This window comes from Eumetopias jubatus, unplaced genomic scaffold (assembly GCF_037043125.1).
Source record: "Eumetopias jubatus isolate StellerSeaLion01/CBP00866 unplaced genomic scaffold, mEumJub1_p1.0 scaffold_6, whole genome shotgun sequence".
Taxonomy (NCBI): Eukaryota; Metazoa; Chordata; class Mammalia; order Carnivora; family Otariidae; genus Eumetopias; species Eumetopias jubatus.
The window spans coordinates 109,245,931-109,264,477 of NW_028274812.1; the positions used below are offsets into that span (position 1 = coordinate 109,245,931).

Consider the following 18,547-nt stretch of genomic DNA (forward strand, 5'->3'; position numbering starts at 1 on the left):
TGGGGCTCAATCTCATGACCCTGAGATCATGAACTGAGCTGAAATCAAGAGTCGGACTTTTAACTGACTGAGCCACCCAGGCGCCCCTGCAGAAGGGAATTTTAAGGATGACTTTGGGGACAGAGGATGAGAGTTTGTGGTTGGAGTCCTGCCCTTTCTGGCTGTTTCTGTGCAAAGCCAGGAAGCCCCTTAGTTTGGCTCATCCCTTTCAGGTAGTCTTGTTATTCCAGGGCTTGGGACACCGCTCTGTTGAACAAATCAAGCTTTGTTCTAGGGCCAAGTGTCCAAAACTAGAGGTATCTGGATGCCTGGGTTTGTGGATCAGCTTGCACTGGGGAGGGCAAAGTCATGCAATGGACTTGGGCTGACTCTCCTCTTCCTAGAGCATCAGTTAAGCTTCTAGAATTGCTGGCAACACAAATAAAATTAGTAGCAAATATTTATGCTGCCTATATGAGATGATGATGACAATGACAATGACAACTCTGGGGTGTTCACTTGCCTAAGGTCACCCGCTGATAGTGGAGTAGGGATGAGAACCCATGTAGCGTGGTGGCTCTGAGCCCACCCTCAATCAGTATTTGTAGATTATGTTTCTATGTTTAAAACAGTTATACATATAAATGAAGTTATAAATTCAACTAAAAGCAGCTTTAGAAAATTTGATAGAGGTGAAGACAAAATCCACCTGAACGTGCACCATAAAAAGCCGGTCATTTTGTGCGTGTGACACTGGTCAGGCTAGCCTACAGACCTGAAGAGAGGTCACTCACTCTCCCCACTCTTAGAAAGTGAGGGAAATACCACTGGGGGTCTTGGAGCAAGATGGGTCTCCAATTGTCATGTGAATCAGAACCATGCATGCTTAGTGAACAGGTGGCCTCCGGGTTCCCCTCCTAGAACAGCTAACAGGCATTAAGCACTTCTTCTGTGCCAGACCTCTTTTTACTGATCTCATCTCTTCTCGCCAATTCTAGGCGGCGGGGGTGGGGGTGGGGTGCGGGGCATTGCACAGGTGAGAAGAATGAAGTACAGACAGTGAAGTCAGTTGCACTGGGTTACCAGTTAGTAAATGACAGTCCATACCAAGCCCAGGCTGGCCTGTCTCCAGGGCCAGAACTGCAAACCATAGTACTGTATGGCCTTCCTTCCCCAAGATGATCTGATTCCGTGGGTCTGGAGCAGGGTTGGAGTCCAGGCCTTCCGACAACTGCCCCCGGGAGGTCACTGGGCCACACTTTGAGAACCACGCTGGTAGCTGTTTCAATCAGGCTGATCATTTAGAACCACCTGAGAAGTTTCAAGAACTATGAAGACCCTGCCCTTCCCCAAACACAGGCTTTTTCAATGGGTCCAGATTTCCCTGCAGGTGTTGGTGGGGTGCTGGTCAGCATTTTCTTTTCATTGGACGAAATATTCATTTTTCCAATCAATAAAGATACCTGAATACCTGCTCTGTGCTCTGGGCTGCGCTGGGACTGGGGATACAAAGGTGGGTGTACCTGACTTGCCTGCCTGGGCAGAGCATGCCCTTTCTGGAGGCAGAGAGGATGCAGATTCCTTCTTGCCTGTTCTCCTTTGGTGGGCTCCAGAAAGAGCCGGTCTCCTTGAATGATGTCCTTCTGGCTTCTTCCCTGTGTGGTCCTTGGCCCCCACCAGAGAGGTCATAGCTGGTTCTCCACCCAGAACTCAGGTCACAGAATCAGTTTGTCAAAATGAAAAGAGCCCTGAGAGACCATCCATACCTGGAGCTTTCAATTTTTAGTGAAAGTTGACACAAGTGCTGGGAGCTTGTTAAATATAAAGATACCTGGAGCCCACCCCAAAAGTCACGCACGGGTGGGGTCAAAGGAACATGCGTTGTAATAAGCTCCCTAGTGGCTCTGCGAAGCACTCAGCAATGGTTCTCAGGTGGGCTGCAGGAGGTCCTGGGGAGTTTTAAAAACACTGATGCCCAGCTCCATCTCTAGAGAGTGGTCAGTCGCTTCAAAATCTCCTGTGCAGGGTGTCTGGGCCTTCTAGCTGACTTTGTTTGGGCTTTGGGGGAGGCAGCCCCAGGGGCAGTCACTGCTACCCTTGCTACCACCAGGGCCTTAAAACAGGAGGAGAATAAAACAATAGTAGAGAAGAGACAAAAATAAAGAAGCCAATGAGAAGATGTAGAAAGAGAGAAGTCTGGGCAAGAAGCTCCTGCAGAAATCACTTATCAGCACTGAGGGGTTCATCTCTTTTTCCCAATGTTTTTTCTTATTATAATAGGCATTAATTGATTTTTAAAAATTCATAATAAAAAAGTATATGAAAACAAAAATAAAAAATGAGCTATAATCCTCCTTTATCAGAGATAATTGCATAAGGTCTTAATATGACATATATAAAGTACAGTATATTGCATAACCGTAGTATAATATTATTATAATAACTGTAATATAATATGATCTATATTATACATATTATATTATTGTTATTAATATATTAATTAAAATCCGACGAAATAACATTAAACTATTCTAAAATAAAATATAATATATAAACCTGACACATATAATCTGTATCTTTTTCTTACTCTATCTACTTTTCCGTTTTGCTTTTATAGAACCTTTCAAAAAGACTTTGTGTTCCAGGTAACTGAAAGTCCAAGTCCTAAATACCCCGGCCCTATTCGGAGGGCGCGCAGGTGGAGCGGGGACGGCGCGTCCACCCTCCCCTGGCCGTGCGCGCTCCTGCACGCATTGACGGACACGCACTCCCACACGTGCACAGACGCGTCTAACCCGTGCTCGGCAGCCCCAGGCTTCGTGTTCCCAGATAGGCACTTCACATCGTACCCAAAGTTAGTAAAGGATTTTATTAATGGATATTACTAAGTTACTTTATTAATACAGGATTAATTAATTTATATTAAGTGGTAAAATAAGCTCCCCTCCCTCCCTTTTCTGTTTCTGAAATCGAATGGAAATTGGCACGAGGGGAACCAGGACAGTGACCACATTGGGCCGAGTCATCTTCAGGAATTCATCAATCCCTGGCCCCCCGTCCCCCTCTTCCCCTCTCTCCCAAATAGCCCCACAACCCTGCCTGCGTTCTCTTCTACCCCTCCCCTGGCCATCCTCCCTCCTCTCCTGTCCCTGGTGCCTCAGTCACTCTTCTCCCCCATGGGCTGAGGCTGATGGTTAGGACAGAGGCTGTCCCTCCACAGGCGGTAGGCGATGGAAGCGGTCACGGTGAGCCAGGCCAGGTAAGGCAGCAGGAGCACGGCGGCCAACTTGTTGATGGGATGCCAGATCAGCGCTGTGCTCACCACCAGTCCGTAAAGCAGTAGCAGGTGCAGCAGGGCCTGGGGGGATGGGTGGGGGGGGCAGGGCAGTGAGGCAGGCTGCCCTGAGAACTGAACCCTCTTCTTTCCTGCAGCACCCTGGACCCCGTGAGCCAAGTTGCTGAGGTCTGGGCACTCAACTGGAGCTCAGAGAAGTCTGCCCACCCATTAACCTGCCTGCAATCGATTGGTCTACTGTGTTATCTGCTCTGGGAGGGGGGGCAGTGGTCTCACTTGCTCCTACACTGCTTCCACTGCATGCCTTACCAGACCATGGGTGTGGGCTGCGAAAAAGAAAATCAGGACAGCCCAGCTGACGGCGAGCTGCACAGCATAGAGGCCGAGAGGCAGGGCCAGGGGCCGCCCAAAGCCCCCTCCCAGGTCCTTCCACACCAGGTAGGAGGCATAGCTGTGGAGAGATGGTGGCAGAACACTCAGAGGGAGGGTGTTTCATGGCAAATGAAGGATGTCCTCTGGCATAAGGACTCTTGGTTACCTAAAGGAAGCCGTGTGGGCTGAAATGGGAGCAAGAGTGTCTAAGCATCACTTGAGGGCCAGCGGGGAGGTGGTGGGAGGAGCCCAGCTCGGTGAGGTGGGGGAGGCAATGGGGAAACTTGGAGAAGGGGAGGAACACAGCTGGCTGGAATCCTAGGCAGGCACGGAGGGGACCCACCATAAGAGGCAAGATGGCGTGCCATCCCTTCGGAGGTCAGAATGCGGCAGTAGTTCAGGAACGGGGGCCCTTGTTCCCACCCTAGCAGGTACCAGGGCCATGGTATGAGAAATGGGTGCTCACCCCATGACAAAGTAGATGGTGATCCACCCTGCCAACAAGACTTTGTGAGGTGGGCACCAGGGCGGTTTCTTTGGGTTGTCGTACCAACCAGACATCCGATGACGGGTGAGCAGCCAGAGCAGGATGGGCCCCAGGTGGGGAAGGGCCAAAAAGATGGCGCCTTGAGGCTGCATTCCCCTCACAGAGGCAAAATCTAGGAAGGCAGACAACACGATGATGGTGGGCCTCCCTCTTAGTCCTTTCCCTGGGCCTGCTTGACTGTCTCCACCTCCTACCTGACACAGTTCCCTGGCCTGAGTCCCTCATGGGAGGTCTGGTAAGAGATGCCATTCTCCCCACCATGGGCCAGCTCCCATCCAGTGAGCCCACACTGCCTTGCCCTTTCTCTGGCTTCCATGGACTTATTTTCTCCACCACCCATTTGGCACTCAGAAGATACTGTCCAGTACTGATAATTACTTCTGAGTGCAAGGCTCCTTCCCCCATCATGTATCTGACTCCTAGAGTTCAGGTCTAGGTATGATTGTCTTTTCTGCCTCCCATACTGGGTTTCACTTGGTCAGGTACATAGCAGGCCCTTGATAGGGACACTGCCTTATGCTGAACTCAGCCAAGCTGATCTAACCCACCTAGAAGGACCATGTTCAGAAAGGCAGGAGCCAGAGATTCCCTGGGGGTCTTCTCTAGTCAAGAATGGGGCAGCCCATCTGCCCCCAGGCTTATCTCGACACACCAGACTGGCGGACCCAAGAGGCCCAACCAGCCTGAGCTGCTGCCCAAATTCGAACTTAGCTGAGTGACACTGGGCTCCTTTCTCTGAAGCCTTAGGTCTCGCCTGTTCCTCAGGGCCTAGGGAGGTCCCTCCTCCACACCTCCACTTCCAGGGAGTCCGAGCCACCAACACAAGTGCTCAGCTTTCTTGTGGACTGACTTCTCAAGGAAGCAACTGCCTGGTCTTTGATTAAAAAGTTGCCACACTCACTTGCTTGTTGCCTTGGATGTCACCGGCATGTGGAACAAGGCACAGACCCTCCTCCAGCCAAGGCCCCCCACCCCCTATCGTTCTCATTTGCACATGATGTTTCAGCCTCCTCCCCATGACTGCCAGGATGGCAAGGAAGACGGATGCGGTGATTCTCAGTGTCCTGGAGTGACTGCCTCCTCCATCCGTTCCTTTCAAGAGCCCCTGTCCATGTCCTGGAGGTTCTGGGGACAGGGCTGACTGGTCTGCTTGCCTGTGCATCTCTCTATTTCTCTGCTCCTCACTGTCCATCTGTTCATCACCGCCTTCTTGTCTCTCTCTTTCTGTTTTTATGCCCAGTGTTGGAGCCCCTCCCGCACCCCCCCTCCTCTTTTCTCCTGTTCTCCACCCTCCTGCTGCTGCCTCCTTATTCCCAGACTGGAGTTCCCCTTACCTCAGGCAGCACACCTCCCAGGCCGAGTGCCCGATGATACCCGCTGTGTGCAAAGCAGAGGAGGGTGGGGGACGGGAGAAGGGCGGAGTGAGGCTCCCATCTGGCCTGTCTTTCTCCAATGACACGGGTGGTGGCGCTGGCATGTCTACATAGCCCTTTTAGGAGAGGTCCCCCTGTTCTGCCATACCTAGCCTCTGGAGGAGGCCCCTTGATGAAACGGCTGAGGCTTCGGCTCTGTAAGAGCCTGATCCCCTGGACCAGCTCAGCCCCAGCCTGCAAGCCTACCGAAGCCTGTGGTCTCCACATCCCGTGAACTTGCTTTATGTCCACGGGGTGGGGGGGGGGAACCCTCAGATTTCCTCAGGACCTTTCTGTAACTGAGATTATCCCCAAGTGAGGCAAGCACCAGCAGCTTGGGAATGAGTTCATGCTACATGGACACAGCCTCTGGTTATAGTCTAGTTGGCATGCTCCTTCCCCGCTTGGAACTCGAGCTTGACAGATTTTCACAAACCCCTCTAACTTCCTGACTCAGAGGAGAAAGCAGCCTCCTGTGTGACTCAGACAGAGCCTTGTCCAGCAAAGACTAACACCCGCCCTTTTCGTCCCTAAAAAGTTCTGAGCACCTCCTCCTTGCTCGTCCTTTACTCATGAGGTCCCTTTCCCAGGTTGGCAGTTCTCCATCGTTCCTTTGCCCCATCTCTCCACTTTGGGGACCAGGCACCCCTGGGAGGTGTTTATCCCATCCTCTGGCTTCTACCCTGGGGAAGGCAGAGGGGGGTGGGGGGGGCATTGCAGTCAGTGACAAGAGGCTGGGCAATCATTAACTGAGGTGAAAGCAGTGGCAGTTACTTATTTTCTATGAGATGATACCTGGGGGGCTGGGGAGTTCCCCGTGCTCCTTGCCTGCAGGAGGCCAGCCCACGGTGCCCACCGTGACAGTGGTTACCACTCACTGGGCATCTATTTTGCGGCAAGCATTTCATGATTGTTAGCTCAATACCGACCATGCTTATCCCTCACGTGGTGGATCGCATTGTCTGCATTCGTCAGACAAGGGAAGGGAGGCTCAGAGGGGTCGAGTAACTCGCCCGAGAGTACACAGCCAATAGAGGAGTCGCCTGTGTTCAGTGTCCGTAGTCTGGGGCCAAAACACATCCTCTTTTCTCTGAGTGGGCTTACGCATTCATTCAACAACAGTCTTTATTCGATACCTGCTATGGGCCAGGCTGTACCAGGAGCTAAGAGTACGACAGCAAACAGCTGAAAAAAAAAATCCATCTTTGCAGGGATCTTTCATTCCACTGGCACTATCTTTCCGAGGCAGAATTTCTATGAAAGGACTTGGGCTGGCAAACAGCCCAAAGTCTGCTCTCCCCCAAGTGCAGGGTTCCTGCCAACTCTGAGTGTGGGCAGGGAGCAGATAGGGGAACACCCCGATGCTGCCAGCACCTTGTGAGTCGTTAACCCTCCCGGCGCCTCCTCTCATCTCTGTGCGGGAAACGGTGCAACTAGGCATTGTCTGAGCTCCTGGACCAGCTGCCTTGGCGTCAGCTGGGAGCTTCTTAGAGATGCAGAATCTCAGGCCCCAGCTCAGACCTGTGGGATCAGAACCCCTGTTTTCACCCTATCCCTTGTGGGGTTTGTGTGCACGCTGTCCTTTGAGAAGCTCCTGGTAGGGCTCCCCCCTCTTACCTTCTGCCCTTTCCCTCGCCTCTGGCTGGGGCAGCCACTCACCAGCAGAAGGCATTGTAGGGAGGGGTTCACCTGTACCCAGGTTTTCTCTTTCTCTGTCCCCTCCCTTCCAGACCCAAACTGGTGAGTCCACTGACTTCTGCGATCCTCAGCTACTCCCCAGCCTTGGCTGAACTTTGCCAATAGACAGGACAGACTCCCCCACCCCTTCTGAGGGCGCTGGGAGGCAGGTCATTGCCGGGAAGCTCTGGGCCACTCCTGCCCAGATTCCCCGCCCACCTCCACTTGTCTGCTGGCCTGGCGACCGGGTCTGGCTGACCTCTCTGTTTCTCAGAGAAGGAACTGCTGTTCCTGGACAAGCCGGCAATCTCTGGGAGCACCTACTTGGTAAGGTGAGCACCCCCTGGGGCAGCTGGGGGTAGGGTGGGCATTGCAATGGAGCCACCTGGGGCTCAGGGGAGGAGCCAGGCCAGCTTAACCAGAGTGTGGAGAGCCTCTGCTGGAGGAGGAGATGGCAGAGGGCAAGTGCCCAGTGGGTGTGAGGACCTGGGAGACAGTTGTATGCACTATGGAAATGTAGACTATGCTGATGAACGCTGCCCATTGCAGGTTTGAGCTCATCCATCCCGGTACTTTTTATGTGTTTCAGTAATGAGCTAGCAGGGCTTGAGTAGGCTTGGTAAGAACCAGTTTTGTGGCAGAAGGGTTGAGAGTTGCCTCAAAGGACATGAGCAGAGCTTTGCAGCAGGAATCCAGATCTCTGTGCTGGAGGAGGCAACTCCCGAGGGACAGGTGATAGCGTTCTAAAGGTCCGTTGTCTTGGGGGACCTGCTACCTGGGGTAATCTGGAGTTGGGGCAAGGCAGACTGGAGCCATGGGTAGTAAGGAGGCAGGCATGGATCTGGGAAGGTCTTGGCTACATTTATCTGGTTGCCCTACTGTAGATTCAGGACCCTTCCTTCTCCTAGGGTTAAGGGGAGGATGGAGTGAGGGCCAAGCAGCTCGGAGAGCTGTCAGCCTGGGAGAAAGGGGCGAAGCTGGAGAGAGTTAATGAATGGGCTGCTCATGAAAGGCCCCTTGGGGCCTTGGGGAGCAGTATGCCAACTGTTCCAGGTTGGGAGCCTGGGCAGGGAGACTCGGCTGCGCCACCCAGTGGGGTGGAGGGGATTTGGACTCTGGTCTTTGGAGGCCCCAGGAAGGTTGTTGCTACAGAAACAGAGCGGAGTCCCTCCTTTCTTTCATGTTAGCTAGCCACCGGTGCCTTTGTGGGCGGGGGGTGAGGGGCGTCCTGCACCATGGAACCAAGGATGTGCCTTTCAGGTCTTTCCATTGATTTTTACTTTAATTTTGTTTCTTTCTCTTCCAACTTCACTTCCTCTAGAAGTGGAAAGGAAGAGAGACCTGGGGTGGGGGAAGCGGGGCAGGGAGAGAAAGGTAGTGTTTCTGGAACACGGTCGTCATCCCCGTTCATCCTTCTCTCTGCCTTCAATTGTTGCTTAATATCCTCCCATACGTCTCCACGGTGGGGAGAAAACTTGGCTTCCTCATCTGGGAAATGGAGATAAAAATAACACCTAGCTCACAAGGCTACTGTGAGGATCAAATGAGATGGGCCACACAGAGTGCTCTGACACAGTGGGCATAGAGTAGAACTCCAGAAATGATAACCAGTATAATTGCAGTTATAATTCCAATTATCTTTCATGTGGAAGGACCTTTTGGAATGGCTGCACCAAGGGAGGCTGGCTGCTCCAGCCCCCTTTCCCACCAGATGTGGGGCCTTGCCAACTCACCCACTTCACTTGTGTGCCCTGCAAGGGGCTTGGCTGAAGCACGCTGCTGCCCTGTCTGCAAGGTTTGCATTTTAAGGCAAAGGGAGTAAAGCCAAACCTTCCTTCCTGTCTATGTTTTCAGTGGGGACGGGGGGGGAAATAGATCCCACCCCAGTCCTTAATCCTGAGGGTACAGAGGAGTTTCTGCCCCTGTCTGGGAGGACCTAAGGAAAGGGGCTTGGGTTTCGTGGGCCCTGAGGAAGGAAGGAAGAAGGTGGGCATGGAAGGAGCTGGAGGCTTGAGGTGAGGCCTCAGCTCCGGGTCGGGGTGTGAGCCAAGGGATGGGGGAGGAACGGATGTCAGAAGCCTCTCTAGTGCAGAGCCTCGTGGATCCACCACGGGGATCCCCAGGGTTATGAAAGAGGATATTATGCCACCCAGAACTCAGCTACAGAGCGAAGGAATCACATTTCCTCAGAAGCTTCCTGAGAGCTACCTAAGACATCATCTTTGTCAAGATTGAATTTCCCACGGTGAGAGGTACACAGCTGGTGCTCAGAAAATGTTCATTTGAGTGGGAAAATCATGTGTGACAGCGTAGAGTCAAGGGTTGTTCCATAAGGTGGGATGGCAGCGGCAGAGGCGAGAAACTTCGGAGGGGTGGGAGTGTCAAGGGCCGGTGAGCCACGGGGAGGCGCTGTCGAGCAGGGTCAGGAGAGGGTCCAGGTGGGTAGGTGAGGCAGATGGGGAGAACAGATAGAGCAAAGGCCAGAGGCTGGAATTAGCCGGGCGTGAGGCCCCTAGCCTGGCAGGAGTGTAGGGTGTTGGAAATTAAGGGAGGATGAGGGCGGTAGACTCTGGAGGGCCTCAGGAAGGTCTGGCAACTGTATGGGGAAGCTGCTGGAAGGGCCAGGTTCCAATCTGAGGCCCCCACTGGTAACCAGGTGAGCAGGCAGCTGGCGCCCACCGCCTTTGCCCTGCCTCCTTCCAGCCTCACTGGAGGCTCCCATCTTTGGTTTTCTTTCTCTTTTCGCTTCCACGTTTAACTTAGTGTACTCTCCTTCTATTTCACATGTCCCTGGGAGCTACCTTCTGACATTTCTGGCCGTAGGTGGGGCATAAAGAAACATATTTGGGCAGTGCTTTATCATCGGCAAATGCTTTTCCCATGATCTCATGCCATCCTCACAATCACTGTGAGTGGTAATTATTATTTAACTTTTGATAGCTTTTCAAAAGAATTACGAAGTTAATATAAAATACACGCCTGGGGTGAAAAAATTCAAATACAGAAAAAAACGTTTAAGAAAACTGAAAGTCCTAGTTCACACCTTCCACCCTCTCAATTTCCTGTCTGTTTCAGTTGTGACTGGTGGGAATAGTCTGGGGTGTGTCCTCTCAGACCTGCATTGCCCCAGACAGAAATCACTAGCAGGGGCGGCTGCTGAGCACTTGAAACAGAGCAGGTCCCAACTGCCATGTGCTGTGAGTGTAAAATACACACGGATTTCAAAGACTTAGTATGAAAACAGAATGTAAAATATTTCAGTAATTTCATATTGATTTCCTCTCAAAGTGATATTTTGAGTATATTGGGTTAGATACATAAAATATATTATTAAAATTAATTCCTCCTGTTTCTTTTGACCTTTTTATTGTGGCCACTAGAAAGTTTAAAATTACATTTGTGGCTTACATTATATATATTATATTACATATAATAAATATATATTTACATATATATGAAATATATATACTTATATATTATACACACACACACATATATATGTAAAGATTTTATTTAGTTATTTTAGAGAAAGAGTGATGGGGGAAGGAGCAGAGGGAGAGGCAGAGAATCCCAAGCAGACTCCCCACTGAGCACGGAGCTCAACTTGGGGCTCGATCTCATAACCCATGAGATCATGACCTGAGCCGAAATCACAAGCTGGATGCTTAACTGACTGAGCCACCCGGGCACCCAAGCTTACATTATATTTTTACTGCATAGCACTGCTCCAGACCTTTCTCTGTGATTGACAAATATACACCTATAAATATGTATCTCTACTTGTATATAGTTCTGTTACTTGCATTAATGAGATTGGAGGATGTCTAGTTCTCTGTAACTTGCTTTTCCACTAAAAGATTTCTCTGTGAGGATCAAGAGGGTCATTTCGACAGATGCAGAAACTGAGGGACAGTAAGCAATATGACAAACTCGCTCAGCCAGTGGCCAAGGTTGCACTTGAATTTACATCCTCTAACTCCAAACCCAAGCTCTTTCTGCCTCAGGGGAGTTTAATGTGATGTACTAGGCCATGGGGAGCCATGATAGGTTCTTGAGTAACACAAAAATAGGTGAAGTTTCGTTAAAGGTATTAATTGGGGATGCCCTGGAATGAAGACAATTTGCTCTCTCACTGCAGCCAGTTGGAAACTAAGTCTCGGCCTCCATGACATTGAAAAGGCTTACCTGGCCCTGCCTCTTTCCTCCTCCAGGTCCTTGGCCTTGGCTGGCCCAGGGGTGAGGGGAACTGGCAGCATCGAGTGACCAGGCGGATGTGCTCCCATGAGAGTTCCTTCCAACCCGCCCAGTTGCTACTACTGGTGGGGGTCCCTGTGGCGAGTGCCCTCTTTCTGGTCCAGTGCCTTCGATGGCACTGTCCTCACTGGCTGCTGCGGGCCTGCTGGAAGCTGGATAGCCAAGAGGAGCCAGTGGGCCATCCCACTCCCCTACCAGAAAATGAGTCCTCAAGGCAGTGCCCGCCGGCCACACTGCCGGAGATGGCCGCCTTCTACCAGGAACTGCACACACCCACTCAAGGCCAGACCATCATCCGTCAGCTGATGCACAAGCTGTTGGTGTTTTCAGCTCGAGAGGTGGATCACCGTGGTGGCTGCCTGATGCTCCAGGATATGGGCATCTCTCTGCTCATCCCACCAGGTAACAGCACCTTCTCCCTTCTCAACCTATAGTTCTTCATTGCATGTTGTACAAGGGTGTCACGCCTAAGGGAGCATCATTCATAGACATCTCCATAATTTTGAAAATTGTTTGTATTTTAGTATGACTTTATTGACTCCAAAGATGGATAGATTGCATATTTTTATGACAACTCCCTGACAGGTGGAAGTAAAGTGCCTGGTGGTAATGCACAGTGTGTTATGACAGTTCTCAATAAAGGAAAATGTCTGGAGCAAGAACACCTCTTGCAAATTACCACTAGTCCCGTATGGGCTAGTGTGGTGGCCCCGGAACGAACGGGGTGACCTGCTCAGGATTACGCCACAAGCCAGCTCACAGTCTTTCTCTCCTAGGCCCCCTCTCTCCTGGGCTCCTGTCCCACCTCCCCTCCCACTGTGGCCTGGCCCCTTCTGGGCTGGGGGTGATCCTGCCTGCCAGGCCCGTCTCAACTCTTATTCTCCCCAGGAGCTGTGGCTGTGGGCCGCCAGGAGCGGGTGTCACTGATCCTGGTGTGGGACTTGTTGGATGCCCCATCACTGTCCCGAGTCCAGGGGCTGGTGAGCCCCGTGGTGGCCTGTGGCCCCCATGGGGCCTCCTTCCTGAAGCCCTGCACCCTCACATTCAAGCACTGTGCCCAGGAGCCCAGCCATGCCCGTACCTACAGCAGCAACACAACCCTGCTCGATGCCAAGGCCTGGAGGCCCCTGGGGCGGCCTGGGGCCCACACCTCCCGGGACGAGTGTCGCATCCAGGTCTCCCACTTCAGGTAGGCCCATCGGCCTGGTCTTCCTGCCTGTTGTCTTGGTCTGCCTCATCCTCACCTTTCTGTATGCCACTGCCCCTTATCTGTCCCAGATGGCCTACAAATCCCTTCTCCCTCCGTGGCCCTTCCTGGTCCCTCTGTCCTAGTGTGTAGGGCAGCTTTTCCCACTCCAACCCTGTCCAGGGAATATGCACCCTGCGGCAGTCTCTCTGCCTGTCTACACCTACCGCCCCAGCCCTCCGTCTAGAAGGGTCTGTCCCATCCCCACCTGTCTCTACCCTGTGCCCCTGTTCAGGAGTGTCCCTGAATTGTCCAGGGTAGCCTGTTCCCTCCAGTTCTCGAAGAGCCCCTCCCATCTCATGTCTGTCCTTAGCTCTGTCTTTCTGGGATCTTGGGCCCTTCGGCCTCTCCTTCCCACTGAGCACAACAGGGCCAACCGTGTGTGGGACCCTGCTGTAGCACAGTGGCCCTGAGCCCACCTTCCTGCCTTCCCATGCTGGAGGGGGCCTTCTGGCTCTTCTCCCCACTCGGTGATGGTCACCGCAACCTGACTCACATTTCGTCCCCCTACCTGCCCAACTCCCGCCCGGTTCTCCTCTATACCTGCTCTCTGCTGCTCTCCTCGGCTCCTAGGGCCGTGGGAGCCAGGAGGCAGGTGCACTGGGGTCCCAGCCTCCCCTGAGCCAGTCCCTGTCCCCGTCTTTCTCTGCAGCCTCTACACCTGCGTGCTGGAGGCGCCAGCAGGCCGGGACGCCCGCAAATGGCTGCAGCTGGCTGTGTTCTGCTCACCCTTGGCACCGGCGCAGTCCCACCTGCAGCTGCGCATCTACTTTCTCAACAACACTCCCTGTGCCCTGCAGTGGGCCATGGCCAATGAGCAGCCCCACGGTGGGCGCCTGCGCGGGCCCTGCCAGCTCTTCGACTTCACGGGGGCCCGAGGGGACCAGTGCCTGAAGCTCAAGTACATCTCTGAGGGTGAGGGAGGCTGGAGCCTGGGAGACAGGGCGGCAGGGAGCCCCACTAGAGGGAGGGGGTCTGGGCCTTCCCCTGGGTAGAAATCTGGGAACCTCGAGTTTTTCTGGGAGACTCCTGGGCAGGCAACGGCTTCAAGGGGACCTCTGGCTTCTGCTGCTGCCCGCGGGAGCCCCAGGCTCTGCCCTCTTCCTCCCTCTGTGGTCCATTCGGCCCTGGCCCCTCTGTGGTAGGACAGGATGATGCAGGGTGGGGCGAGGGGAGGGGAGGCTTTTGTTGTCCCACCTGGCTGGGGCTGGTGTCTGAGGAGGAGTCCCAGTTGTCTCTGTCCCCCTTCCTTTGTGGCATGGGCCACTGCCCTTGCTCACAGGGTTGAGGATATCTGTGTGGTTCATGGACAGGGCCCAGATGCGTGGCTGCTTCGGGGGTCGTGGATGGGAGGTGGGAGGCCTGTGTGCTGTGTGTGTTGGAGGTGTGTGGGGCTAGGAGACCTGCTCACAGGGTCCCTGTCCAGGCTCTGAGGACTCCCATCCACTTGAGACACCCTCCTGCTTTCACTCCTGCCTCATCCCTCCCCACAGCACCCGGCATGACACCTGCCACAGAGTCGGCCTCCTCAAATACTTGTGGAAGACTCCCCTTTCTGAAGCCTTCCGCTCTGCCTCCTCCCCAGGTTGGGAGAATGTGGATGAGAGCAGTTGCCAGCTGGTTCCCCATCTCCACATCTGGCATGGGAAGTGCCCCTTCCGCTCCTTCTGCTTCCGGAGAAAAGCAGGTAGTTCAGGGGATCTGGTCCACCTCCTCCCCTGTCTCCTTCCCAACCCCAACCACTCCTCACCTGCCTCCTCATTCCTCTAAAAGGCGAGGAGCCACAATTGATCTTTGTAGAGAGAAAGATGGAGCATCCTGCCCAGTGTCTTCACATTTCAAAAGGCCTGCCTTTGGGGTCCCCTTCACTTCTCCTGCTCCCTTTTGCCAGGCCTTGCCCTCACTTACCTGCTACGTCCTCTCCCCTTTGTAGCCAATGAGAACGAGGACTGCTCTGCACTTACCAGTGAGATCATCGTCACCATGCACACCTTCCAGGATGTGAGTTGGAGCTGAGGGGCAAAGGAAGGGCAAGGCTTGGGGGAGCCCTGGGCAAAGTGGGCCAGGGGTCTGGTGCCCAGTAAGTCTAGCCCCAATTACATAATCAAACAGGTGGATGGCATTCTTCCAGGGGCTGAGACCACCTGGCCTCCAAGTTACCCTTCATCCCTGACTCACTCTTGTCTATTCATGGATGAATCCAGTAGGAGGGTAAAAGAACCAAACCCTAGTTTAAGCCTTCCTCTTAGCCCAGAGGAACTTGGATGTCAGAGAAAAGTGGTTTCTTTCGAGGCTGACTGCCTGCATCTGAGAGATGATGTGTGTCTCTTCAGTGTGGAGAGTGGCCAAGGAGGGGGCTTGAGTAGGTGGGATGGGAGTTAAATATCCCACTCTCCCAAGGCGGAAGAGTTGAAGACATCAGGATTGAGAGTCTTTGGGGAGCCATGGTGGTGCCTTAGTGGAGAGTAGGCCAGTACCTCTCAGGTTGTCACCTGCAAGGAGGGACCAAGGGATGGAGGGAAGGAGACACACATGCCTGAGTTCAGTGTTCCTATGTTTCCCCTGCCCTGTGACCTCACCCAGACTTCTCCTGGTGTCTTAGGCTGCACCCTCTTTGGGCTTCATGTCACAGCTCCCAAAGAGCTCAGGAGGCAAACTTCAAGCTGGATGTTCTGGGGTCAGGGGAGCAGAGGGGAGGGGCTGCTAGGCGGAGCGGGCTGTATCTCCTGGTAGAGTAGCTCTGGGTGACAGGCTGAAGGATATGAAGAATGGAGGCGGCTTCCCCAGTTTCTTGCTCAGGGGATATCTCATGATCCCTAAGTGTGTTCCCTACCCTCTGCTGGCTCAGGGCTTGGAGACCAAGTACATGGAAATCCTCAGATTCCAGGCATCAGAGGAGGAATCCTGGGCAGCACCACCCCCTGTCTCTGAGCCACCCCCATGCAACAGGTGAGGTGGGGTTGCTTGGGCTGCTGCCGGTAGTGGGACGTTTGGGCTTCTCCCCCTGCCATCCCTGGCTCCCGCAGGCCGTGTACACCATTCGGGGTGTGTGTGGAACGGACTGGGTTTCTCTGATCCTCCCCTCTGAGAACCCCACCTCCCCCACCCCAGGCTGCCTCCAGAGCTCTTTGAGCAACTGCAGATGTTGTTGGAACCAAACAGCATCACAGGCAATGACTGGCGTCGGCTGGCCTCCCACCTGGGGCTCTGTGGCATGAAAATCCGGTAAGAGGGGCGAGGTCTGCGGATAGGAGAGGGGGGTAGACTGGGGTAGGGGGGCTCCTGGGACACCTTGAGGACTGCAGCACAGACAAGGAAGCAACTTAAAAGTTAGAGAATGGCTAGTCCCCACCCTGTTCCCCATAATAGAGCAGCTCTTTTTATTTATTACCGTATTCTCAGTACCTAGAATGATGCCTGGCTCATGAGTAGGTGCTCAATAAATATTTAAAAATGAATCAATTAACTTGTAAGTCATTGGGTACGTACTGAGTGCTTGACATGCCGTGCCCTGAGGGGTAGAAGGCAGACTATAAGATAATGTGTATAAAGCATGTAGTTGAGTGCCTGGCGTATGTTAATTCAATCAGTGGTAGTAATAATGCAGGCAATGTAACCATGGTCTCTGTCAACAGCAATCAGTTGGAGAACAATTCTGAGCTGGGCTCCGGAACCCAGACTGTGAGTGCAGTGGTCAGGAAGGACTTCACCCAAGAGATGGGAGTAGAGCTGGACCCAGCTGAAAGCAGAGTGGCTTTAAAAATCACCTATTTATTAAACATTTATCAAGTACCCACTATGTCCTGGAAAACTATGCTAAGCATTGGAATACAAGGTAAATGAGACCTTGTTCCAGCATCCGGGAACTCACACTGTGGGAAGGGGTCCAGAGAGCCTAACACAATAAAGGCAGTGCTTCTTGTGCCTTATTGTATATATCCAATGCTGCCCAGCAAGTTGAAAACAGAGACACAAAACAGCTAAAGCAAGAATAACGAAGACGTGGGGGTAGCTCTGACCAGAAGTCTGAACTGGAGGGTGCAGATGGTCTCCACCTAGGAGGTGGGAATTAGAAAGGGCTTTAGGGAGGAGGTGATAGGGAAGGGGGGGAGCCGGGACTCTGTTGGGAGGGAGTAGCACAGCTGGTTGTGGGTGTGGTGTGTGCATCGTGGGAAAGGGATAGGCTCACAGCAGGAAGGTTCAGGATGGGATTGGGAGAAGAGATCAGGAAAAAATGGCAACACCAAGTACCAAGTTGTGGGTGAGCTGGGGGGAGGTGGTGTCTGGAGTATGGGCTTGGCAAGTGCTGGAAAGAGGCTCTGGAAGGTTTTTTGAGCAGGGGAGGGTCCTGGTGAAGCCATGGTTTAGCAAAACTCTTTCCTGACTGGCGGGCAGGGTGTGGTGGCCTGGGGGAGAGGGAGAAGGAGGGGAGAGTGTTTTTGGGGTGGGGGACAAGGAGAGCAATTACAGACCATCCCAGCTGGAAGCAACCTTAGAGGCCCTGTTGTCCAAGCCCTCGGTGAAGGAGGAGGAAACCGGGGTCTAGAGAGAAGTAGCCTTTGAGCCAGGACAATCTCAGGTCTCAAGGTCCCGGGCCTTCCCACCACCGCAGGCCCCTGGAAGGCAGGTAAGAGCAGGATGAGGGCCCGCGCTGGGGGAGGGGGTGGATCCGGCCACCGCGAGCCCACTAGCCCTCATCCCGCCCAGGTTCCTGTCCTGCCAGCGCAGCCCCGCTGCAGCCATCCTGGAGCTGTTCGAGGAGCAGAACGGCAGCCTGCAGGAGCTGCACTACCTCATGACCGTCATGGAGCGGCTGGACTGTGCCTCGGCCATCCAGAACTACCTGGGCGGGACGCGCAGTGGCAGCCCGGCGCCAGTCCGCTGGGGCGCCCTGGAAAACCAGGGCCTGGAGCTGGACGAGAAGCTCTGAGCACCGCCTCCCAGCACCTCCCCCTCCCCCCCCCCCCCCCCCCCCCCGCGCGGGCGGGGCGGGACGCGGTCCGCAGCACTCTGGGCACCAGGGGCCCCGACACCCACGAAGAATGCAGCAGGTGCTCCTGGCCGTGCCCATCGACCTCATCAGAACCCTTCGACGGTGCCTGCGGCCACCGTGAAGCCAGGGTGCCATTGCCAGCCTCCCCGGGGTCAGGATCACAACTGCGACCCGCTGGGTCCTGCAAACAGGTCCTGTCCTGGCCGGCAGGGGGCGCAGGAGCCCAGAAGATGGTCCGGCGTGACACGCCTCCCGGAAGCTCTTTGCTAGAGCCTGCCCTGTTGGCACTCCTTGGGGACTGTCCAGTCCACGGGTTCACTGGCTCTTCGTGATACCCAGCATCGGACTGGGTATTACAGGGAATCCTGGGATAGAGGAAATAGGGCTCGGAGCTTGACAAACCCGTAATGCTCTTGTGGGAGTCAAGGTGCACTCATGGGCTGAGGGCCAACTCCAAAACAGCAGTGCCCTGTGGTTAGGGCATGTGGGCAGGGGATGAACAGATGCCGACGGGGGAGGCATCGGATTGTGGGCTGGAGCAGTGAGAAGGCTTCATGGAGGATGTTGGAGAGAGGGTGGGCACATGTAAAGAGTGATTCAGCCATCTTTGGGTGGGGGGAGAAGGGGATGGTGGCTGGACTTAGAGTAGGAGCCAAGAGCAAGCATGGGTGCTGAAGCGTTAAGGAGCTCAGCCTGGTGGGTGTGAGGGGAGGGGAGGACCAGGGTTCAAGGTCAGTCATGCCTGGCTGCCCACCTGTCTCCTTTGTCTTCC

At 53.9% G+C, this 18,547-nt stretch overlaps 2 protein-coding genes across 3 annotated transcripts; one reads left to right on the forward strand and one right to left on the reverse strand.

The window, feature by feature from the left end:
- Positions 1–2,829: 2,829 nt before the first annotated feature.
- Positions 2,830–5,639, reverse strand: TSPO2 (translocator protein 2). Of its 2 annotated transcripts, none has more exons than XM_028097715.2 (4): positions 5,528–5,639; positions 4,197–4,305; positions 3,584–3,725; positions 2,830–3,337 (listed from the first exon to the last, which is right to left on the reverse strand). In XM_028097715.2, the coding sequence occupies exons 2-4, from the start codon at positions 4,283–4,285 to the stop codon at positions 3,137–3,139; spliced, it is 432 nt and encodes a 143-aa protein (XP_027953516.1). In that variant the 5' UTR covers positions 4,286–4,305; positions 5,528–5,639; the 3' UTR covers positions 2,830–3,136. The 2 variants fall into 2 exon arrangements, with proteins under 2 accessions (XP_027953516.1, XP_027953515.1); XM_028097714.2 differs by having other exon boundaries at positions 4,113–4,305.
- A 5,914-nt stretch (positions 5,640–11,553) lies between these two features.
- UNC5CL (unc-5 family C-terminal like) lies at positions 11,554–17,712 on the forward strand. Its single transcript, XM_028097467.1, has 8 exons — positions 11,554–11,938; positions 12,425–12,725; positions 13,435–13,697; positions 14,368–14,469; positions 14,716–14,783; positions 15,631–15,731; positions 15,894–16,007; positions 17,490–17,712. Exons 1-8 carry the CDS (start codon positions 11,554–11,556, stop codon positions 17,710–17,712), a joined length of 1,557 nt encoding a protein of 518 aa, XP_027953268.1.
- The last annotated feature ends 835 nt before the right edge of the window (positions 17,713–18,547 follow it).